Source organism: Nicotiana tabacum, chromosome 6 (assembly GCF_000715075.1).
Source record: "Nicotiana tabacum cultivar K326 chromosome 6, ASM71507v2, whole genome shotgun sequence".
NCBI classification, from domain to species: Eukaryota; Viridiplantae; Streptophyta; class Magnoliopsida; order Solanales; family Solanaceae; genus Nicotiana; species Nicotiana tabacum.
This window is the reverse complement of record NC_134085.1, coordinates 81,002,037-81,027,197: the sequence shown is the minus strand read 5'-3', so window position 1 is coordinate 81,027,197 and position 25,161 is coordinate 81,002,037. Positions and strand designations below refer to the sequence as shown.

Here is a 25,161-nt window from a genome sequence, read left to right as displayed (position 1 = left end):
ACTAACCTTCCCCCTCTACAAAACTCACGATTTTTCTTTGGATGTATGCACTTGGATTGCGCTCATAGGACAAACATTAAACAGGAACACAACTCTCCGAACCGTTACGCTCTTAGAACTGTTACACTTACCGACATTCACTATCCATACACACCAGTGGCGTTCCATATGTCACGATGTCCCCAGCAGTCACAATATCGCAATCTGCTATCGGCTAAGAAAGCCTTATTACCATTTGCTATTTTTACTTTTTGCATAAGGCTACCATTCTGCCTTCCGAGACCAAGCTCTGTCTCCATCTGCATTCCTGCATTGCATAAGGCTACCATTCTGCCTTTCGAGACTAAGCTTTGTCTCCGTTTGCATTTCTGCATTGCATAAGGCTACCATTCTGCCTTTCGAGACTAAGCTCTATCACCATCTGCATTTCTACATTTCATAAGGCTACCATTCTGCCTTCCGAGGTTAGGTTATACCTCCATACCGCATTTGCATGGCTGAAAGATTGTCGCCTCTATATTTGCATGGCTGAAAGATCGCCACATTTACATTTGCATGGCTGAAAGATCGCCACCTTCTGCATTGCATAGGCTGAAAGATTGCCAAACTCTGCATCTCATAGGCTGAAAGATCGACAAACTGTTCGAGGGCGTCATTGTTCGGAGGTACCATTTTCATAGCTCGAAAATACCATGCCATGGCCTAAGGACCCCTTTTTTTTCTTTTGCATATCATTATTCAAAGGCATCATTCTCATAGCCCGAGAGCATTATTTCATGGCCTGCGAATCCTTTATTACACGCTTCATGGCCCAGGACATTATGGTCTAAGGACGTCATACTAACCGTCTGAAGACAAACATTCATGGTCCGACAGGAATTCGCATCATGTTTAAATTTACGCACAATATACGCTTGCGTTACTTATTTGCAGGTGACCGGCGAGTAACGGCTATCTCGGCAGGAGCGATTCTGCTCCAATTCCTGCATCCCTATTAGACTCCAACCATTCGCCCCGTCCTAAATACTGCGTCCGTTCTTGAAAGTCTCCATTGGCATACTATGCCGACGGATCCTGAACTACATATAGCCTGATTCCTATAGAACCAGGGATATGTAAGCAGTTCATAAACCAGAGCACGACCTAAGTCTCCTCAAACCATTTCGTTCGGTCAAAATTGGTCATCATATCTTTACCCGACAACTCTTTTATCCTTCTCAGGTAAAGAGGGGCAGCTGTTGATACCCAATTTTTTCAAGTATATTTTTCATATGAAAAATGCCTTCAAAATAGCATATATATGCATATGTAAGCATATTCAAACGTTTTATTATTTTTCCTTATTTTTAGATATTTTTAAATCGATTTATTGCCTATAGAGCCCCGTCAAAACACTTAGGCAATCCTTAGAGCAATAATTGAAACTGAATCTGCTTCTGTTAATTATTACAACCAGCAGGCATGCCTGATTCGGACTTCTTATCTGAGTTATGCAATAAATTAAAAATTCCTCAACAATCTCATCTCCCTCGTCTTTAATGTTTTTAAATCAGACCTAAACAGTACGTGGAAGACATGATATTTTATGTGTTTTGAGGAGGTATACATGAGCCTTTGTTTGTTTATATGTTTCCCCCCAAACTTGCATATGTGTTTTGTATGTCGCTTTAGAATTTTTACCTTTGAAACTCCAAATAAGCTTAACATCCCTCCCTGTTAGGATTAGTAGTCCTAAGTGCCTCCGGGACTGATACGAATGGGACGGGTAATAGCATGCAATAAGTAATCGAGACCAATCCGCTCTTTAATACCTTAACGGGGTGGGAAGGGTAGATATTGATATGATGACCACGCGATAATGTCACGTATAGCCCCTCATTGAGGAGTGATTACCGGACATTGTGTGGCGTGATCCATATTTTTAATAAACGTAGCCCCCCCCCCCCCTCTCTTTGTTCTTTAGCATTTCAATTATTTCTTCTTAAAAAAATCAGCTTTTCTATTCGTTCCTTCAAACTTTGTTTACGTTCAAACCATTATGTGAAATCCCCTCTTATTTGAGCCTTATTTGTCTACATGTTAATTGCACCAAATTCACTATAATTGTCTTGCCGGGAACCATACTAGTGGATTCTGAGGGGTGCCTAACACCTTTCCCGTAGAATAATTTCAAGCCCTTACCCTATCTCTGGTTATTCAAATCAAATTATTTTGGTGTTCTAATGCACCTTAAATCATTAGGTGGCGGCTCTTCAAAATTCAAACCTAGTTCCCAAAAGGAACGAGTTGTCCTTCCAAATGTCATAAAACCGATTTCGCGAGAAAAAGGGGGCGCGACATGCACGTGAAGGAGATAAATCTAACTTATTAAGAAGCAGTATCTCCTGATCTGATCGAAAAGGTTGCATATTGGATAAGGAGAGAAAGACTCCTTACATGAAGAGAAAACAGTTTATGAAGAAGATAGTGTTAGAGTTTGAGATCACCTTTAACTCTTCTACGATAGAAGAGTAGCATCTGTATCCTAGTCAATCTCTAATTACTAACCTATAAAATATTAGTGTTGTTCTCTTTTATAGGTAATGCACATAAGCAGAAGTTAAACTTAAATTGAGAGCAGAAGAGCAAGGAGATTTTGCAAGCAATTTATGTGTGATTCGAGTGTGCAATCCTGAAGCCACTTGAATGAGATAGAAGAACCAGTTCCAAGTATCTATCTTTTATTCTAGTTCAATTGTAATAGGTGATTTTACATTGTACCTTTCAGCTTTCATAGAAGCAATGTATTAGGTACTTAGAGTGTTCAAGTTATAGTTAACTTGAAGTTGTCGCAACAGTTGAGGCTGTGTGCCACAACGGGATTAGAGTTAATCCTTAGGTTTACAAAGAGTTTTGTAAATATTGTTTTGGCTCAGTGATTTTAGTGGAAGCTTGGGAAAATCCTATTGAGTAGTAGGTCGTGGTTTTTTCACTTTTTGAGCCAGGTGTTTCCCACATAAAAATCTTTGTGTTCTTTATTTTCTTTATTCATTATTTCGCAAACAGTAGTAGTTGGAACACATAGAAGAACCAGGTCCTTCTATAGTTCAGTTAAGCGAAAATTGGGTACCACACAAATCACCCCCCCTCTTGTGTGGTATTGAAGTTTAAAACATCAAACAGGTTTTAAAATCAGTAGGCAAACTGATTAGGTTTATATCACCTCACTTTAAAACAATGCTATATATTCTATGTTTGTGATGCTCGGACTTCTCTAAAATTACTTGAAATCTGTGCTTAAGACGTGCTACTTATTTATTTATGTGTGGAGGTAAATATGAGCCCCCTTAATTGTTTCTCTATTTGATAGTCCTTTATTTTTTTGTTGCTGCTTAGATTTTACCCTTTAGACACCTTAAGAAAGTCTGGAACTGCCTAAAATTAGAGGTCCTAAACTCATCCAGGACCACAAGGAAGGGACGGGTAAACTACGCTTAGAGTTGTTAATTAAAAATCGCTTATATAACCGCTAAGGGGAGGGTAATGGATAGTAAAAGGATATGATGACTTGTGCGCTAATACAACATGTAACCCCTCTATTTGAGGAAGGCTTATCGGGTATTGTACAGATATGATCCTATAGGCTAACCAACTTAGGACTTCCCTTCCTTTAATTACATATGTGTGCTTAGACTGCCTAAGTTTTCTTTATTTACATATGTGTGCTTAGACTGCCTAAACTTCCTTTATTTACATATGTGTGCTTAGACTGCTTACCTATTAAATGACTAATTCACATAACTGAGTTCGGCTGGCACCCACCATTGTGGACCACGAGGGGTGCCTCACACCTTTCCCTCGAGGTTATTTCGAGCCTTTACCCTAATCTCTGGTAATGCAAACTAGTTATATGAGTTAATTGCCCTAGGTGCCCTAACGCACCTTAATCCGTTAGGTGGCGACTCTTCAAATACCCAACTCCCAAAAGGAAACGAGTTGTTCCCAATGAATATCGAAACCCGGACTCCGCGAGGAAAAAGGGGGCGCGACAGTTATTACTGTAATTCATTTGAGAGTTATTACTGTAATTCATCCAAATATTAATAAAACTCCATTGTTGTCCCATTTCCAATTATTTTTCAATTTTCCGTTTGAGTATAATACAAAAAAATTCCAAGAATTTTTTCATATTTGGGTCAAAGAAGGATTGGGGAAGTTAGCCTTATCACTTATTAAAATTAAAGTTGCGGATATCAGAAAACTTTGGGGATTTTCACTACAAATCTGAGCCAACAACAAAGTTTAAAAACTCTTGCAAATCTAAGGATTACCTATAACCCTTGTAGCAACCATCTACAAGCTGTTGCGACTACTTCAAGTTAACTCTAACTTGAACAATACAAGTCGAGTTTACAACCTCTTGCAAGTCTAATGATTATCTCTAACCTGCGTAGCAACACGCCACAGACTATTACGACTGCTTCAAGTTAACTCTAACTTGAATAATATAAGTCATGTACCTAGTATAATTTACTTCTATGAAAGCTTAAAGGTACAACTCAAAATGCCTACTATACTTTAAACTAAAAATAAAGAAAGATACATATAAATATTTATGGAGCTGGTTCTTGTAGCTTGAGGATCACACTCTTGAATCTCACAGGAATTGCTCACAAAATGCCTTGCTATTTTGCTCTCAATTCGTGCTTTCACTTTTGTATTTGTGAGTTGCCTATAAAAGAGAACACAACTGATATTTATAGAGTTAGTATAATAAGGATTAACTAGAGTTCTAATGCTTTACTCTTCCTTGGCAGAAGAGTTCTAGTCAACTTCAACTTCTAATCCTTCCCTTATCTTGGATAGAGTTCTCTTCAATTAAGGAGTCATGTTCCTTATTAATTATGCAACATTTTTGTCCAGGGATTATCAGAAATAACCACTTATACTTATCTCTTTCACGTGCATGCGTTTTGCTTGATTCTGTCTGTCACCTATATACACTATCCATGGAGCTGGTTCATGCATGTGTTCCTTTGTCAATCATCAATTCAAATCGCTTAGGTCAAAAATGTCTTAGTAGCTTTTCTTGCTCCGCATCTTTTACAAACTCTTTGCTTTTGAGAAGTCTTTTCTCTCTTAATGAAGAAGAAAGATAAAATATTAATACAATTTGATCCAATTACTTCGAGATTAAAATGCGAAATGAACAATCCAAGTTTCAGTCTTTGAACATCAATTAAGTTATCGAGGAAACAAAGCCTATTACAAAGGCCTGCTTGCACTGTCATATGGACTTTGGGTTTATTTCGTGCAGCGTATTAAAGCAATTCAAAGAATATCCAAGAATTTTTTCATATTTGGGTCAAAGAAGGCTTGGGGAATTTAACCTTTTCACTTTCTAGAAATTAAAGTTGCGGATATCAGAAAACTTTGGGGATTGTCTCTTTTTATTCTACATTGAACCAAGGTTTGGATGTCTCCAAAAGGGTAAGATTTCTTGTTTTAATTCTCTCTCTCTCTTATGTCCGATTGGGTTGTTTGTTAGAGAATTGAACAATGATCAGAGTTCCAATACTTGAGTTTTAAGTTCTTGTATTTCAGTCAAAACCTCTTTCTATGATTTAAAGTCTTCTGTTGTCCGTACTTGTATCAGTAAAATTCATTTGCACTATAAATCTTTCTGGTATTGTTTTAACGTTAAAAATCACGAAACCATTTATAAATTTAAAATATTTTCACACGTTAATGACTTGAAATTCCCAACCTCGCACTGAACATCCATGATAGAAAACAAACATTTTGACCACTACAAATATGAGACATGCATATAACAAAACGATTTTAATGGTTTTAATTATCCACTATTTGTAAAGATGGTTGGGAAGTCGAGGCTCCATCATCACGTCAAGTGCGACTTTGGGGTGTGTAATTAGCCCATAAATCTCTTCCATGCTAATGTCTTCTGGACTCATACCATTAGGCAATCTCCAGTTGAATCCATGCAACAAGTTAGCTAAAGTTGCCCTAATTATACGAATCCCAAGACTGTATCCTGGGCACTTTCTCCGGCCCGCGCCAAATGGCAAGAGCGCAAAATGTTGTCCTGTGACATCAATATTCTTCCCTTCAAACCTCTCCGGAAGGAATTCTTCTGGTGACTCCCAATGCTGTGAATTTCTTCCAATACTCCAAGTGTTCACAATTAAAATTGTACCTTTAGGTATGTCATAGCCTGCTACATGACAATCCTCCAAGGCAATGCGCGGTGGAAGCATGGTGCTTACTGGGTGAAGCCTCAATGTTTCCTTGATGATTGACTCAATGTAAGGGAGTTGAGTGTAATCTTTTTCTTGAACCCATCTGTCCTGTGAAATGACAAGGTCTAGCTCTTGTTGTGCTTTCTTCATAATCTTAGGTTGTCTAAGAAGTTCATAAAAAGCCCATTCAACGGTTGTTGCTGAGGTGTCCGTGCCGCCAGCCAATAAGTCCTATCATCAAATTATAAACCAAAATATCAAAGAAAGCCAAAATATTTTTTAATGGAGTACTTTAAGCACAAGATTTGACGAGAGATTTAATAATTATAGCCTATTCTGCTTTTGAGAAGTATTATCTTAGGTAAATAATTTTGGAGATTTTGAGTTGCTTTCTAGGCTAGAGTCCATAGTAGTTGATTGCAAAGGTTAAGGTACTAGATTTTATACCCTCTTTGGTTATTGAGTTGTAACCTTATAATTGCACTTGTTTTTAGTGAAGCTTGAGGAAAATTCTACACTAATAGGTCATGATTTTTACTCTCCGGAGCAAAGAGGTTATTAGCGTAAAGTTACTTGTGCTCATTAATTTTTGCAGTGTACTTTCTGTTTCATTTTAGAATATACAGATTCAAAAATATGGTTCTTCAATAGGCAAAAATGGGGCAAAACGCAATTCATCTCCCCCATCTTGTATCTAGGTGCTCTTTAAATTAACAATTATCACCAGAACGTAAGGATAACACCTTAAAAGAATCCAAGATGGTAGTACTGCCAGGTGTTTAATAAGGGCAATCAACCACATGATTACCATTGTTTAACGGAAGTATTATGGATGGTGAAAATCAAGGATACATAACTAATAACAAGAGAGAACTACTCCTAAGACTAGGAAGGAATACAATGAAAGGACAAGAAAGATATTGAGAAAAATGCCAAAACTAAAAAGATCTTAATCTGTGAGATTGGTCTAGATGAGTACAATCAAATCTCAGCTAATACGAATGCAGCGTATATTTGGGATGCACTGCAAACTGCTCATGAAGAGGCGGACCAAGTTAAATAGTCCAAAATCGATATTCTCATGACACAACATGAACTCTTCAATATGAAAGAGGGTGAAACTATCCAAGAAAGCATACTCGCTTCACTCTGATCACTAATGAGTTAAGCTCTCTTGAAAAAAGTCATCCCTATAAATAAACTAGTATGAAAAATTCTGAGCATTCTGCCTCCGTCTTGGGAAAGCAAGGTGAACGCAATTTCAGAAGCAAGAGATCTGAAGAGGTTCATCATTGACGATTTTATTGAAAATTTAAAAACCTATGAGTTGAAGAAATATAATAATCATGAGTTGGCTGAACCTTGAAAATACAAGATTTTGGTTCTCAAGACCACTAAAAAGCTAGAAACTGATTACGATCATATGGCACTACTGACTCGTACATTCCACGTGCTATCTAAAAGGATCGTCATTTTTCGAAAAAGGGTAGCACCTCCAAAGCAAAGGCTTCAAAGCAGAACAACTCCGAGGCGTACTATGAGTATGATAGTCTTGATTACTTTATTAGGAATTATCCAATATGGGAGACCGAGTGGGAGAAGAATAATCATGATAAAATAAAAGAGCAAAAGATGGATCAAGTCCCTGAGCGTAAGCTCCAAAAGAGAGCAACAATTAAGATTGTGCAAAAAGCTTTAGCTGCAATGGATAATTTCTCTAATGGTGAATCTGATGATAAAAGAGAAAATAAAGATCTATCCTTGATGGCCATGGATGACTCGAACTTATATGATAAAAATATTCTTGCATTAATGGCAAAGTCTGACTCAGAAGTGGAAAAAGAATAATTTGAGGTAAGTTTTCTGAAGATTAAAGAAAAAGATCTATACTCTAAGAAAAACTGGCTTCCTTATCTCAGGATATAATTGATGCATATCATACTATATGTGATGAAAAGGAACAATTGATGAATGCATATCCCTATCTTAAACTTGATCACAAAGGATTAAAGTTAAATGAGGAAAACCTGAAAAAGAGTGTTAAAGAATTAATGAACCAGGTTCTTGCATTAGATCATGAGAAGTTAATTTTGTAAAGGGGAAAAAGATTCTTGATGCACCTACTAAAGGAAAAGACATAGCTTGTACTATTCATGAGAATCTTGAGAATGAACTGAATAAGGAAAAGAATGATTTTTCAGCTAAATGTAAGAAAGTAGGTTATTCCAAGAGAATCTAAATAAGTCTAAGTATGATTTAGATAGAACACATCGGTGGACCAATTCTGGAGATGTTAACATCATCGCATGAAGACCAAAATGATAATCGTTAAGGAATATGGTATATAAAAGCTAAGACTCTCTATAATCCCAGAAGTAAATACGTGTCTGTTCTTGATAATAGGCTTTGCATAATTCACACTTTAAGAATTCATGTAAAGCTAAGTTTCAAGAACTTATAAGAATGTTAAGTTTGTTGAGAAAAGGAAAATCGTTAAATCTAGTTCTTCCTTAAAAAATGTAGATTGTCAGGTTGGGCTAAGAGGAATAAGATTCATCCTTTTACTCAAAAAAAGAGATCCAAGCCAATACGGGTTCATAAATCTAACCTCTAAATTATTTTACAAGTTAAGGTGAGAGAGCAACAAATTGTGGTATTTAGATAATGCTTGCTCCGGACACATGACTGGTAAAATATAAAACTTTCTCTCACTGATAAGAGTTTGGTGAGAGTGGAGAGAAAATAGGAAACAAAGAACCTGGTTCATTAAATGTTGTGGACGAAAAATCTAGTTCTCTGGGAATAATGTTTTCTAATTCGGCTAAGTTTGATGAAGGTGAAAAGAAGGATAGAGAGAAAGTAAATAAAGAAGTTGAGGATGATGATGATCTTGTCGGAGAAGGTAGAAAAATTTTAAGTAAAGGTTGTAGGTGAAGGTATTTCTGGAGCGAAAAAGAAATTGAAAGATTTGCCCAAAAATATTGTCAAAGCTATGATCATTGAGGGAAGGACTCCTAAGATGAGGAGTAAGAGAAAAGTAGCTATGGAAGAGATTGAGGAGGCAAATAAAAGGAGGAGGCAAGAAAAGCGAAATTCAGGTTGCGCAATGAACCGGATATAAAGCATATAGATCGTAAGGCTGAAGAAGAGGAAGACAAAGAGGAGGTTCCTCCGCAGAGAAAAAGGAGGGTTAGTCCATATGATACTATCGAAAAGAAGAAGTGAAAAAGAAAACAACTCGCAAGAAGAAGAAAGAGACGAATCTTGATGAGCCAAAATCAAGTTTGAGAAAGAAAAGAAAAACTGAGGAGAAGGTGGCAACTATGGGGAAAGAAAGGTGGTTTGGTTCGCTATGAATCTGAAGAGCAAGGGTAACTGACCCTGAAGTTGTTATGAAAGAACTATTGGAGAAGTTAGAATTCCAGGAATAGGCACACTAGTTCCTCCATCCACCTCCTATGGTATGGGAAGATAAAGTCTTGGATATTCTATATTAACCTCATTCTAGTGGATGAAACTACTATGACCACAACTGTGAAGAAAGTTGACCTAGTGTTTGATGCTGCTACTTTGGAAGAAAATCTGAAGGTTCCTGTTGAAGTGTTTGGCACCTATGTCAAAAGAGAATCGCCAAAAGTTGTAGATAAAGAAGATGATAAAGAGAGAGACTAAGAAAGCACGAAAATTGTTTAAGTTTGAGATGAGGGAAATTCACAAACTGCTCTTTAAGTATGCGAACAAATGTGTGCTTCCCTGATATGAGAGAAGGCACGAGGCTACTTATATGAATTTAGCAGTGATGTAAGTCCTTGATCAAAACAAGCCACTTAATCTGCCTTCCATGATGATCAAGCATATGTCTAAGGTGGATGATCCTTTGAAAGAGGTGCATGCTTTGCCTTATGGGTTCGTTCTCTCTTTGGTGTTTGACTACAAGGTTCATGTAACTTCTAGATAGAAAGGAACCAGTAAGGACATGTTTGATATAAAAATACGGGAGGATTGTAAATTTTTTCAGTATGAATGTGTTCCAAGAAAACCCGGTCCACAAAGCAACAGTCAGATTACTTAGATACTCAATAACTTGAAAAATCTTGAGGAAAAAAATAAAAAACTCAACAAGGAGATTGAATTGTTGATGGTTGAGCCAACCTCTTCTACAAAGGAGAACAAGCAGTTGAAGGAAGAGATGAGAAGGGAACAATTAGTCGCTACTAATGTTCACTTTCACAAGCTTCTAGAGCATATGTAGAAGCAACCCTCTTCCAGTCAATGAACCTGGTCCTTAGTCCCTCCTAGCCCAGTCCAAACCTAGTCAAGCTTTGTTTGAATATCTAACTTTTTTACTCTACTGGTTTGATCTTTCTTTTTGTGGCATTTAAATTATGTTCTTGTAAGATTTTTTTGTTGGTTTGGGCCTAAGAAGCTTAATATGATGCATAAATTAAAAAAAATTACATTTTTGGGTTGTAAATCTTTGATATGGCTAATATCCTTAGAATAATTATTTTACCTCTTGACTTATGTACATTAGTGCAGTCCAAGTGGCCATGATGCTTAATCTTTACCTTTGCCTCAAATAACTGATGCTTTATTTTTCGATGATGTCGAAAAGGAGGAATTACGGATGTTCACATAATGTTGATCAATAAATTGGATTCCTGCTTAAAAAAGATTTCTTTTGGGTTGACTATTTTGACTGTGTTCAAAAGATTTATGCAGAAAAGTGCAGAAACAATTTGGTTCTTATGTTGAGTTGTACATAAGCTTGTCATCATCAAAAAGGGAAAAATTTATTGGTTTAAGTTTAAATTTGTTTTGATGATTAACAAATAGTGATTAACAAACTAGGTGTTAGACCTCTGCCACTTTGAGCTTGACTTGACTACGAGAATATTGTCATGGGGAAGTAAGAGTATTGTCAAGCTAAGGTGCACGAGTAGCACCAAGGTAAAAAGGGAAACGGGCAAGTGATGGCCAATGCTTTGACAAAGGCGAAGCAGCTTGGCAAGGGCTTGATAATGAGATGTGGGTTGAGGATGATACTTGATCATGGCAAAGGCATGAGGCAGTGATGCCAAGGCAAGGCAAAAACAAAGTGGCCAGGGCAGGCTAAAGTGCAACAGAAAGAAAGTGCACGGGATAGACTTGTCATGGCATTGGGGCGCGACAAAAGGCCATGTTCATAGGCAATGGCATAGGAAAAATATGGCTACAATGCAGCTGAGTACAAGGCATTGGCATCTGATTCAAGCCAAGGCATGAAAATGGGCAGCAAGCTTCAGATTGACCAAGTCAAGAGCGGTTACGACACATATTGTGCACAAGGGCAGCAGCTGGCTTTTGCTAAAAAGCTGGCAGATGGTTTTAGCACGTCTTTTGGCCATGTTTACATTATTTTTAGAATGATATTACATGATCCTAGTAGTTGGGGGATGTCAACTCACTAGGCTAAAATAGTGGTGTGTGGGACAAGTGTCTAAGTCTAAGTACGACAAGTGTAAGACAAAGGGGTTGTCTCAAATTTTATAAGTGGACATAATCTTTATGCTTGGTAGAAGAGAGAAAAACATGTGGAGTGCATGTTTTAGAGTTCGGAAAGAGTTCCTAAGTCTTTAAGAGAAAACTCCAAGGGTCAAGAGAGTGAAATTCTTTTGTACACGGCTGTACTTTGAGTTGAGTTTCTTTGTATGCTCGAGTTAAATATAAAGTTGGGAAAAGAGTTTTTTATATATTATGCCTTGTGTTCTCTATATTTCTGTTGCCTTTACTTAAATTTCGTAGCCTTAATCATTCCTAAACAACCTACGTTGAAAGTTGCCTAAAAATAATCAAAGTCCAAACTTGCTGTAATTTTGGCTAAGTGTTGCGAGTAGGCTGAAGTCAAGCCTGGGACTTGGCTGCCGCGCAGTCTGGTTTCGGCAGACAAAAAACACGCTTGTGACAACTGGTATTAGTGTCGCAAGTTCATGACGGAGACACGACGGGCAGTGGCATATTTCGTGGTCTTGTTTGAGAACATGGCCAGTGGTAACAACAAATTGAGGGAAAGGCTAACGAAACTGGAGGCATTGGTTGGAAATATTCCTGAAGGTGAATAAATTCAGACTCTCGTGACATGGCTTGCCTACCTTGAGGCAGAATTGGCAAGGCTATGTTAAGAGAATGCGGATCTTATAAGTGAGACAGTGGTACTGCGACGTGCTGTGGGCGAGGATGCTCCTCAACGTGGTGTTGATCGTCTCAAGGTAAAAATTCCTAAACCTATGGAATTTGTGGGTGCAAGGAGTACTCGTGAATTGGAGAATTTTCTTTGGGGTATGGAGAAGTACTTTCATGTTATTCGTGTGCAAGACGAAATAGAGAAAGTAACCTTGACTAGCATGTATTTGAGTGAAGATGTTAAGTTGTGGTGGCGCACTCGTGTGGCTATAAATGAAAGTTTGGGCAGGCCAAAGATTGAGTCGTGGGAGCGGTTTAAAAAAGAATTGAAGGATCAGTTCCTTTCTAGCAATATTTCTTGGATTGCTAGGGACAAACTGAAAAAGTTGAGACAAACCGAATTAGTTAGAGCATATGTCAAAGAGTTCACTTCTTTAATGTTGAGCTTTAGCAATTTGTCGGAAGAAGACAAATTGCACAACTTCATGAGCGAGCTGCAATAGTCGGCACAATTGGAGTTGCATAGGTAGAATATTCAAAACCTCGCAAGTGATGTGGCTGCGGCTGATGCATTGGTCAATTTTCACTTGATTGATGAGACTTCTGCTTCAAAGTCCAACAACGGAAAGAAGGACAAGGCAAAAGAGTAAAAGAAATGTGAAAATAACAATGCTAATGAAGATAAGGGGAATGGAAGGCAAGAGGCTGGAAATTCAAAGAGTAAGGAGAAGAGCAGTAAATTCAGTGGCTGTTTCATTTGTGATGGGCCACATCGAGCAAGGGACTGCCCGAAAAAGTCAGTGTTAAATGCTATGACTGCTATGGACAAGAGAGCTGCATTGGAGGCAATGGCCAACGACAAACAAGTGGTTGGTGTGAATGCAATATTGGCTGAAGAGAAGGGAGGCCAAGGGGCATTGCTTGTCAACCTCTTAGGACTCATAAATTGAGCTAACATTGACGAGGACGTCGAGTTTCAAAGGGTATGGGTAGTTTGTTAGACCTCCGCCACTTTGAGCTTGACTTGACAACGAGAGTGTTGTCATGGGGCAGGAAGAGTATTGCCAAGCTAAGGTGCATGAGTAGCACCAAAGCAAAAAGGGAAACGGGCAAGTAATGGCCAATGCTTTGACGGAGGCGAAGCAACTTGGCAAGGTCTTGACAATGAGATGTGGCCTGAGGATGATACTTGATCATGGCAAAGGCATGAGGCAGTGATGCAAAGGCAAGGCAAAAACAAAGTGGCCAGGGCAGGCTAAAGTGCAACGGAAAGTAGTGCACGGGACAAACTTGTCATGGCATTGGGGTGCGACAAAGGGCCATGTTCGTGGGCAATGGCATAGGAAAAATGTGGCTTCAATGCAGGTGAGTACAAGGCATTGGCATCTGATTCAAGCCAAGGCACGAAAATGGGCAACAAGCTTCAGATTGACCATGTCAAGGGCGGTTACGGCACATGTTGTGCACATGGACAGTAGTTGGCTTTTGCTAAAAAGCAGGCAGATGGTATTATCACATCTTTGGCCATGTTTACATTATTTTTAGCACGATCTTACATGATCCTAGTAGTCGGGGGAAGTTAATTACACTAGGCTAAAATAGTGGGTTGTGTGGGATAAGTGTCTAAGCCTAAGTACGACAAGTGTAAGGAAAAGGGATTGTCTCAAATTTTATAAATGGACAGAATTATTATGCTTAAAGAGAGAAAAACATGTAGAATGCATATTTTATAGTTCGGAAAGAGTTCCTAAGTCTTTAAGAGAAAAATCTAAGGGTCAAGAGAGTGAAATTCTTTTGTACACGGCTGTACTTTGAGTTGAGTTTCTTTGTATGCTCGAGTTAAATATAAAGTTGGGAAAAGAGTTTCCTATATATTGTGCCTTGTGTTCTCTATATTTCTATTGCCTTTAATTAAATTTCATATCCTTAATCGTTCCTAAACTTACTACGTTGAAAGTTGCCTAAAAATAATCGAAGTCCAAAGTTGTTGTAATTTTGGCTAAGTGTTGCGAGTAGGCTGAAGTCAAGCCCGGGACTTGGCTGCCGCGCAGGCTGGTTTCTGCAGATAGAAAACACACTTGTGACAACTGGTATCAGAGTGGAGTAGATTCATTACGGAGACACGACGGGCAGTGGCATATTTTGTGGTCTTGTTTGAGAACATGGCCGGTGGTAACAACGAATTGTGGGAAAGGCTAATGAAATTGGAGGTATTGGTTGGAAATGTTCCTGAAGGTGAATAAATTCATACTCTCGTGACAAGGCTTGCATACCTTGAGGCAGAATTGGCAAGGCTATGTCAAGAGAATGTGGATCTTAAAAGTGAGATAGTGGTGCTGCGACATTCTGTGGGCGAGGATGCTCCTCAACGTGGTGCTGATTGTCTCAAGATAAAAATTCCTAAACCTATGGCATTTGGGGGTGCAAGGACTGCATGTGAATTGGAGAATTTTCTTTGGGGTATGGAGAAGTACTTTCATGCTATTCGTGTGCAAGACAAAAAGGAGAAAGTAACTTTGACTAGCATGTATTTGAGTGAAGATGCTAAGTTGTGGTGATGCACCCGTGTGGCTAAAAATGAAAATTTGGGCAGACCAAAGATTGAGTCGTGGGAGGGCTTGAAAAAGAATTGAAGGAACAGTTCATTCCTAGCAATACGTCTTGGATTGCTAGGGACAAACTGAAAATGTTGAGACAAACCCGATCAGTTAGAGAATATGTCAAAGAGTTCCCTTCTTTAATGTTGAGCATCAGCAATTTGTCGGAAGACGACAAATTGCACAACTTCATGAGCGGGCTGCAATAGTGGACACAATTAGAGTTACATAGGCAGAATATTCAAAACCTCGCAAGTGATATGGATGCGGCTGATGCATTGGGAATTTTCACTTGATTGATGAGACTTTTGCTTCAAAGTCCAACGACGGAAAGAAGGACAAGGCAAAGGAACGGAAGAAATGTGAAAATAACAATGCTAATGAAGATAAGGGGAAGGCAAGAGGCTGGAACTTCAAAGAGCAAGGAGAAGGGCAGTAAATTCAGTGGTTGTTTCATTTGTGATGGGCCACATCGAGTAAGGGACTGCCCGAAGAAGGCAATGTTAAATGCTATGACTGATGTGGACATGAGAGCTGCATTAGAGGCAATGGCCAGCGACAAACAAGTGGTTGGAGTGAATGCAATTGTGGTTGAAGAGAAGGGAGACTAAGGGGCATTGTGTTTCAACCCCTTAGGACTCATAAATTGAGCTAACATTGATGAGAACATGGAGTTTCAAAGGATGTGGGTGGTTTATTAGACCTCCGCCACTTTGAGCTTGACCTGACAACGAGAGTGTTGTCATGGGCAGCAAGAGTGTTGCCAAGCTAAGGTGAACGAGTAGCACCATGGCAAAAAAGGAAACGGGCAAGTGATGGCCAAGGTTTTGACAGAGGCGAAGCTGCTTGGCAAGGTCTTGACAATGATTTGCGGGCTGAGGGTGACACTTGACCATGGAAAAGGCATCAAAACATTAGGCAGTGATGCCAAGGCAAGGCAAAAATGAAGTGGCAAAGGCATGCTAAAGTGCAACGGAAAGCAGTGCGTGAGACAGATTGACCAAGTTAAGGGTGGTTACGGCACATGCTGTGAACATGGGCAGCAGTTGGCTTTTGCTAAAAAGCTGGCAGAAGTGTTAGCATGTTTTTGGGGATATGATCCCATTATTATTATCATGATTTACATGATCCTAGTAGTTGAGGTATGTCAACTATACTAGGCTAAAATAGTGGGCTTTTGGGACAAGTGTCTAAGCCTAAGTGCGACAAGTGTAAGGCAAAGGGGCTGTCTCATATTTTATAAATGGGCAGAATCCTTATGCTTGGTAGAAGAGAGAAAAACGTGTAGAGTGCATGTTTTAGAGTTAGGAAAGAGTTCCTAAGTCTTTGAGAGAAAATTTTGAGGGTCAAGAGAGTGATCTTCTTTTGTACACGGCTGTACTTTGAGTTGAGTTTCTTTGTATGCTCGAGTTAAATACAAAGTTGGGAAAAGAGTTTCATGTATATTGTGCCTTGTGTTCTTATATATTTCGGTTGCCTTTACTTAAATTTCCTAGCCTAAATCGTTCCTAAACTTACTACGTTGAAAGTTGACTAAAAATAATCTAAGTCCAAAGTTGCTGTAATTTTGACTAAGTGTTATGAGAAGGATGAAGTCAAGCGCGGGATTTGGCTACCATGTAGGCTGATTTCGACGGACAGAAAATACGCTTGTGACACTAGGTACCTTGAAGCTATTTGTTGCTTTAACAAATAGGATTAATGACTTGCCAAGAAGTTATCAAAGAACCATGTCCCTAGATATACGTTGATGAATCGTGGTCAACCAAAATTCACTTAATTGATGCACTTGCATAAAAGGAAAAAGTGTCTGAAGTTGGGATTATTTAAGGAAGCCAAGTCCTATTGGGATTATTTTCCTTAACAAATTATTTCTGCGTTTTGGTTCAAAAATTAGAAAAGTATTCGACTCAACTTCATGCCTATATAAAGCATCAAGTTGCTGCTTTTGAGGCTAACACTATTTTCGCACAAACACTACAAATCACTCTTGGCAAATAGCAATCATAGTAAGGAGGTGCTTTCAAGGATTTAAGCCACACAACTAAAGAACTTTGTCTAAATATGAGCTGTCTAATTCTTAAGTTGTTGAGTCTTGATTTATTGTTCGTAAATTACAACCTATTCGTTTATTCATGAGAAGTATTGTTATAGGTAAATAATTTTGGAGATGTTTCTAGACTAGAGTTTATAGCCATGAAAGTTTAGCTACAATTAAGTTGATTGTATGAGTTAAGATACTAGAGCCGAGAGTCTATTGGAAACAGGCTTTCTACCTTTTTAAGGTAGTGGTAGAATTACATACACACTATTCTTCTCAGATTTCACTTGTGAGATTATACTGGGTTTGTTGATGTTATTGTTGCAGGAGTTAAGGTACTAGAGTTTAAAATACCTTTGGTTATTGAACTGTAACCTAAAAACTACTCGTGTTGTTTAGTAAAATTTGAGGAAAATCCTATGAATAGGTCATGATTTATACTTCTCTTTAGTAAGGAGGTTTTCCATGTAAATTATTTGTATTCTTTAATTTCTACTGTTTGGTTCTAAAATATACAGATTGAAGAACTAGTTCTTCAAACGGCGAAAATCGGGCAAGATAAAAATTCTCCTCCCCTCTCATGTCTAGGTGAATTCTAAATTAACAGTTTTTCACAATTAGCTACTTATTTTATTATGATATCAATGATTATATTTTGTAATTTAAGCATCCTCCCTAACAAAGTTTACATCATTGCAATGTACAGTCAGTACTCATTTACGCATTTTTTCTATAAAAATTGATCTAACTAAATGGGTGTTAAGCTGTTTTATAAGAATATTAGAGCCAATAGGAGTAGCTAAAAGCCATTTGAACATAAATAATTTTAATTTAGATGGCTGATCATAATGGGATTGTCTGTTCATTTCAATCAGGAGGTAATCACCGCATAAACCTCCTTTTTGTATTTTTTTATTGTTGGGAATAAACCCCTTACCAAAATAATATTCACGGTAATAAAGCGGAATAATAATGTAGCACCGAGATACGGTAATTAACAAGAATAAAAGAGTAACAATGACACCAAAATTTTTACGTGGAAAACCCTTCTGAATAAGGGAAAAAACCACGACCCCGAGAGGAGCAACTGATATCACTATAGTAAGGAATTTTACAATTTTGTAGGTCGGAGGTAAATACTCCAAAGACCACTACAACACTCAAAAGAAATAACCCTCTTTTGATATTCCCACCTCACTACAATATCGCTCTCTCTCTATTTTCCTCACAGACTATTTTCTTATACCTTGTCTGTGAAACCTTACTCTTTCTTTCTCTCTTTGTTGGTGTGAAGAAATGAGAGTTGAAGCTCTCCTTTTATAGCCAAAGCTTCACCCTCTAAAGCCTACCATATTTGACAATTTACACACACTTTTCACAATTCAACAAAGTTGGCTACCAAACCAAAGAAATTCAACAAGGTTGGCTACCAAACCAAACTAATTCAACAAGGTTGGCTACCAAACCAAAGAAAACTCTTATTAGGCACATGCCTAATACTTCTTCAATGAGATGGACATCATCAATCTCCCCCTCCAGTCTCATTCATCCAGAGGAGGTAGCACTGTCTTCTAGTTTGAATGCATGCCGACAAGTTCTTTGCATAGCTCGAACTTGTTCCTTGGTACCACCTTGGTCAGCATATCTGCGGGATTCTCACTTGTAGAAATCTTCAAGACTTTTAGAGATTCATCATCTACCATTTCTCGAATCCAATGATATCTCACATCAATGTGTTTGGTCCTTGCATGGTACATAGAGTTCTTGCTAAGGTCTATTGCACTTTGACTGTCACAATAGACGACATACTCCTTCTGATGCAATCCAAGCTCTTGAAGGAATCGCTTGAGCCATATCATCTCCTTGCCAGTTTCTGTAGCGGCAATGTACTCTGCTTCAGTTGTTGAAAGTGCAACGCACTTCTGCAACTTAGACTGCCATGATATAGCTCCCCCTGAAAATGTAAATAAATATCCAGTAGTAGATTTTCTGTTGTCAATGTCACCTGCCATATCAGCATCTGTATAGCCCTTCAAGATTGGATCAGATCCTCCAAAGCACAAACAATCTCCCGTGGTACCTCTCAGGTACCTGAGTATCCACTTGACTGCTTCCCAATGTTCCTTTCCAGGATTTTCAAGAAACCTGCTGACAACACCAACTGCGTGAGCAATATCAGGTCTAGTACATACCATTGCATACATCAAGCTTCCGACTGCTGAAGCATAAGGAACTTTAGCCATGTTCCCTTTCTCCTCCACTGTTGTAGGACAAATCTTCTTACTCAACTTTAGATGACCAGCAAGAGGTGTGCTGACTGGCTTAGCATTCTTCATGTTGAAGCGTTCTAGTACACGTTCAATGTACTTCTCCTGAGATAGCCACAACTTTCTACTTGTTCTCTCTCGAACTATCTTCATCCCTAGAATTTGTTGTGCTGGGCCCAAGTCCTTCATATCAAATGACTTGGACAGATCTCCTTTCAACTTTGCTATCAACCCCTTGTCTTTTCCTACAATTAACATGTCATCCACATACAACAACAATATAATAAAGTTATTCTCAGAAAATCTTTTGAAGTATACACATGGATCAGAATAGGTCTTTAGGTATGTTTGACTTTTCATGAATGAATCAAACTTCATGTACCACTGCCTTGGTGCCTGCTTCAATCCATAAAGACTCTTATTCAATTTGCACACCATGTGTTTCTTTCCAGCTACTTCAAATCCTTCTGGTTGCTCCATATAAATCTCCTCTTCCAAATCTCCATGAAGAAATGCAGTTTTCACATCCAACTGCTCCACTTCAAGATCTAGGCTAGCTGCTAAGCTCAAAATTGTTCGAATAGAAGTCATTTTAACAACGGGGGAGAAAATTTCGTCAAAATCAATACCTTTCTTCTGTTCGAAGCCTTTAACCACCAATCGAGCTTTGTATCTGACCAGCTTGCCATCTCCATCTTTCTTGAGTTTAAAGACCCATTTGCATTTGAGTGGTCTTTTACCCTTTGGAAGTTCAACCAGCTTGTATGTGCCATTTTTCTGGAGAGATTCCATCTCTTCTTGCATAGCTTTCATCCACTGGTTCTTTTCTGGATGGGACAACACCTCCTTAAGACTTTCTGGCTCCCCCTCATCACTGATGAGGACATACTCTGTGGAAGGGTACCTGCGTGACTCTACCCTTGGCCTCTCTGATCTCCTCAGAGGTTGAGGTTGTTCTTCTCCCTGAGTGGGGTGCTCCACTTCCTCGACACCTTCATCAAGTTGCTCCCCCTGCTCAATAACCTCACCAGGTTGCTCCACCTGCTCGACAACCTCGTCGGTTGTACTTTCTGCACTTGTGGGATTGTTAGAAGTAGAAGGAATAGTAACAAAGTTAGGAATTATACCATTCTTCGCCTTTTCTAATATATCAGCAGCAGTTCCAACTTCACTTTCTCGGAAGACTACATCTCTGCTTCTGATGACCTTCATCTTTACAGGATCCCACAGTCTGTACCCGAACTCTTCATCTCCATATCCGATAAATATGCAGGGAATAGATTTATCATCCAGCTTTGTTCTCTGCTCTTTTGGTACATGTGCAAAAGCTCTGCAACCGAACACCTTCAGATGCGAGTAGGACACCTCCTTGTTGGTCCAGACTCTCTCTGGGATTTCAAACGCCAACGGAACTGATGGACTCCTATTGATCAGGTAACAGGCTGTCTGAACTGCTTCACCCCAGAATGACTTAGGCAGTTTAGCCATTCTGAGCATGCTTCTCACCTTCTCCACAATGGTGCGGTTCATCCTCTCGGCTACGCCATTGTGCTGTGGGGTTCCAGGAACTGTCTTTTCATGTCTGATCCCATGACTTGAACAATACTCTTCAAATTCCCTTGAAGTGTACTCACCTCCATTGTCACTTCGGAGACGCTTTAGCTTTCGACCCGTCTCCCTTTCTACTAGAGCATGAAACTTCTGGAAAACTTGAAACACCTGATCTTTGGTTTTCAAAATATAAACCCATAATTTTCGTGAAGCATCATCAATAAAAGTAACAAAATATTTGTTACCTCCCATTGATTCAATTTCCATTGGGCCGCAAACATCAGAATATACTAAATCAAGTATATTCAATTTTCTTTCAGACGATGTCTGAAATGAGACTCTATGCTGCTTACCAAATAAACAGTAGTCACAAGGTTTTACCGTTGTACCTTTGGCATAAGAAATGAGTGATTTCTTGGCAAGAATCTGCAATCCCTTCTCGCTCATATGACCCATTCTTTTGTGCCACAAATCTACAGAAATCTCATCTTGTGCCGCGTTCAATTCACCTTGGCATATTTCTGCATTTGTCCTGTACAACGTGCCACGAGCAACTCCCTTTGCAATCACCAATGATCCCTTAGTGAGTCTCCACTTTTGATTTGCAAAATAGCTCTCGTATCCATCTCGGTCTAAAGCAATTCCCGAGATCAAGTTCATCCGTAAATCAGGTACATGCCGCACATCCTTTAGAACCAATGTGCATCCGACATTTGTCTTGATACAAATGTCACCAATCCCCGCAATCTTTGAGTAACTTGTGTTACCCATTTTCACTGTGCCGAAATCACCTGCTACATATCTGCAAAAAAGATCTCTTACCGGTGTGGCATGGTGAGATGCCGCTGTGTCAACCACCCATTCCGACTCTGAACCTGACAGGTGCATGCATTCCTCTTCCTCATTTATAAAGAGGACAACATTATCATTATTTTGCACCATGGCGGCTGTGTTGTCGTCATTCTTCTGGCCACTGGTTTCACCTTTGCCCTTCCTTGGATTTGGGCAATCTCTTTTGAAGTGACCTGGTTGATTACAGTTGTAGCAATTTCTGACTCTTGATTTGGATCGGTTCTTTGACTTCCCACGAGCTCCGGATCTACCATAGTTGTTCGAACTCCTTTGATAACTCCTGCCTCTACCTTCTGTGATGAGAGCTTGTCCTTGATTTTCAGGCTTCTTTCTTATCTTCTCATTGAGTAGAAGAGCCGATGTGACATCTTTCAACTCAATAGTAGTCTTACCGTGCAGGATGGTTGTTGCCAAGTTATCGTACGAAGATGGCAACGAGTTCAATAGCAAGATGGCTTTATCTTCTTCCTCGATTTTCACTCCGAGGTTGGCAAGCTGTGTGATTAGTCCGTTAAACACATTTAAATGTGACAAAAAATTCGTACCTTCACTCATGTGTAGGGCGTATAACTGCTTCTTCAGGTACAATTTATTTGTCAGCGTTTTGGACATGTATAGGCTTTCCAACCTTGTCCAAATTCCTCGTGCAGTGTCTTCATCAATGATGTTATTTACCACATCATCTGATAAGTGCAACCTAATTGCACTAGCAGCTCTTTCATCCAAGTCAGCCCAATCCTCAGCTTTCATGGTATCAGGCTTTTTGGAATCAACATCTAGAACCTTGTGTAATCCTTGTTGGATGAGCAGATCTCTCATCCTTCTTTGCCATGTTGAGAAACCGTTATCTCCATTGAATTTTGCTACCTCGTACTTTACTCCGGACATTTTTATTTTTCACCAAGTATAGTACTACCGACAGTGAATAGTATTTCAGTGAACGAGCAGAACCTGTGCTCTGATACCAGTTGTTGGGAATAAACCCCTTACCAAAATAATATTCACGGTAATAAAGCGGAATAATAATGTAGCACCGAGATACGGTAATTAACAAGAATAAAAGAGTAACAATGACACCAAAATTTTTACGTGGAAAACCCTTCTGAATAAGGGAAAAAACCACGACCCCGAGAGGAGCAACTGATATCACTATAGTAAGGAATTTTACAATTTTGTAGGTCGGAGGTAAATACTCCAAAGACCACTACAACACTCAAAAGAAATAACCCTCTTTTGATATTCCCACCTCACTACAATATCGCTCTCTCTCTATTTTCCTCACAGACTATTTTCTTATACCTTGTCTGTGAAACCTTACTCTTTCTTTCTCTCTTTGTTGGTGTGAAGAAATGAGAGTTGAAGCTCTCCTTTTATAGCCAAAGCTTCACCCTCTAAAGCCTACCATATTTGACAATTTACACACACTTTTCACAATTCAACAAAGTTGGCTACCAAACCAAAGAAATTCAACAAGGTTGGCTACCAAACCAAACTAATTCAACAAGGTTGGCTACCAAACCAAAGAAAACTCTTATTAGGCACATGCCTAATACTTCTTCAATGAGATGGACATCATCAATCTCCCCCTCCAGTCTCATTCATCCAGAGGAGGTAGCAGAGATGTTTGATTGGAAATAGCGTTTAAGAATGAACGAGAGCTTTTTAACTTGTAAACTTAAACATCTAATCGAAATTTCTGTGGTTATAAATTTTGTCATTAAGGATAAATTAGAAGTTTAAAGTTACACGTTGAATATGACATTTTATAAAGCACGATCTTAAAAAAATAAATATTAAAAAAAAAAAAGGAGTACCTGCATTAGACCCTTGACACAATCATTGGTGAGTTTGACCTCAAGATTAGGATCCTCAGCTTGCTGCAGCAAAACATCGACCATGTCTCTTGGCACAAAGTTCTTCTCTCCCCTATTAGCCTTGTGATCATCTAGCACAAAGTTATGAAATTTGTCGAAGTTCCTATGCAACTCCTTCATTTGCTTGACATAACCCTGCAAATCCAAGAAAGCAAGCCAAGGTATCCAGTCCCCAATATTGATCACACCATTAAGCAAAAACCACTTATCAAGCATATCCTGCAATTGTTTCAAAGTTATCATTGAATTTTGGCCAGGTGACTCGCTAAAATATTTTCCACTCAATACTGTTCTACTTATACTTGTAAGAGTGTACCGAGTTAAATGGTCTCTAAGAAGAATTGGCTTCCCAGAGAGAGCAAAAAGACGTGAAATCAAATTATGCCTTTCCTCTATGCGAATGTACTCAAATGAATCCAAACGTTTAGGATTGAAAATCTCGTTGAGATAGATCCTCCTTGCTTGTCTCCAAAAGGGTCCATAACGTGCCCATGTCATGTCGCAATAATTATAAGCAGTATATTTACCAGCGGCAAGCTCAGGGCGAGAAGCCCAAATGGCATCATTTGTTTTCAAGAATTCTCTAGCCATATCTGGGGAGGATAAAATAAGGACATTGCGCGAACCGAACTTTAGTAGCATTAAATCTCCGTATCTTTTTGCAAGTTCGTGAAGGGATCTGTGAGGGGTGGAACCAAGAAGATGTATATTGCCAACAATAGGCCATGGTTTTGGACCTGGTGGAAGATTTTGTTTACGACGAGGACTATGAAGAAACTTTGAGAGAAAAACTAATGTAAGAAGGCCTGTTAAGGCTAAAACTACCCAGGAATTCTCCATGTCTTGGTGCTGGAGATGTGTCTATTTTTTTTCTCCTCAGTGGAGATGTGTTTATCAACTTGGTTATTTTATGCAGGGCAGGCTGAAGGGGTAGGGGAGTAAGGTCAACGCTTTGGGGGGCTCATTTCCTAATAATGACTGGAGTAGTAGTAAATGTATAGATTGCCTTTTCCTTTTAAAACGGTACTTAATACTACTATTCTGAGTTTGTAATTGGTCTGAGTCAGACCGTCTGGTCTGCCTATTGAAAAATTAGGTAATGCTAAAAACTCCCCTTAAATTTATCTTACACCTGAATGTAAATTTTTTTTGGGGGGGTATTTACATTTAATATTGGAATATAATCCAAATTATGCTTATCTATCTTTCTTTCTCACAAAAAAATGTGTACTTTCACTGCTTTAATCTTCTCTCCAAGTAAGTTTTGTCAATACAAGGTCTGAAGTGTTAGGGATATAGTAGATATGCCCTATATCCAATATCATATTTGATAATTGTTAGAGATACAGTAGATATGACATAGATCCAATATCATATTTGATGATTTGAACATATTTTTATGAACGTTATTTGATATAAAATATATGGCATTAGATATTCTTTTATCATAGTTATTTTTAATTGTTTGATTAACTTGATAAGGTCCTTGATTAAATTTTGAGACTTGTCATCGTGATAGAGATCATGATAATGAGAACAAAGTTTTTTACAATTTAATCTAAATTTGTTCTTGATCGT

The 25,161-nt window shown here is 38.7% G+C and overlaps 1 protein-coding gene across 1 annotated transcript; it reads right to left on the bottom strand.

Moving 5' to 3' along the window:
* Positions 1 to 5,701: 5,701 nt before the first annotated feature.
* LOC107760570 (flavonoid 3'-monooxygenase-like) lies at positions 5,702 to 24,436 on the bottom strand. Its single transcript, NM_001324693.1, is given in 2 exon segments — positions 5,702 to 6,470; positions 23,524 to 24,436. Coding segments are annotated over 2 exon segments (1,527 nt in total). The 5' UTR covers positions 24,424 to 24,436; the 3' UTR covers positions 5,702 to 5,843.
* Between the last annotated feature and the right edge of the window lie 725 nt (positions 24,437 to 25,161).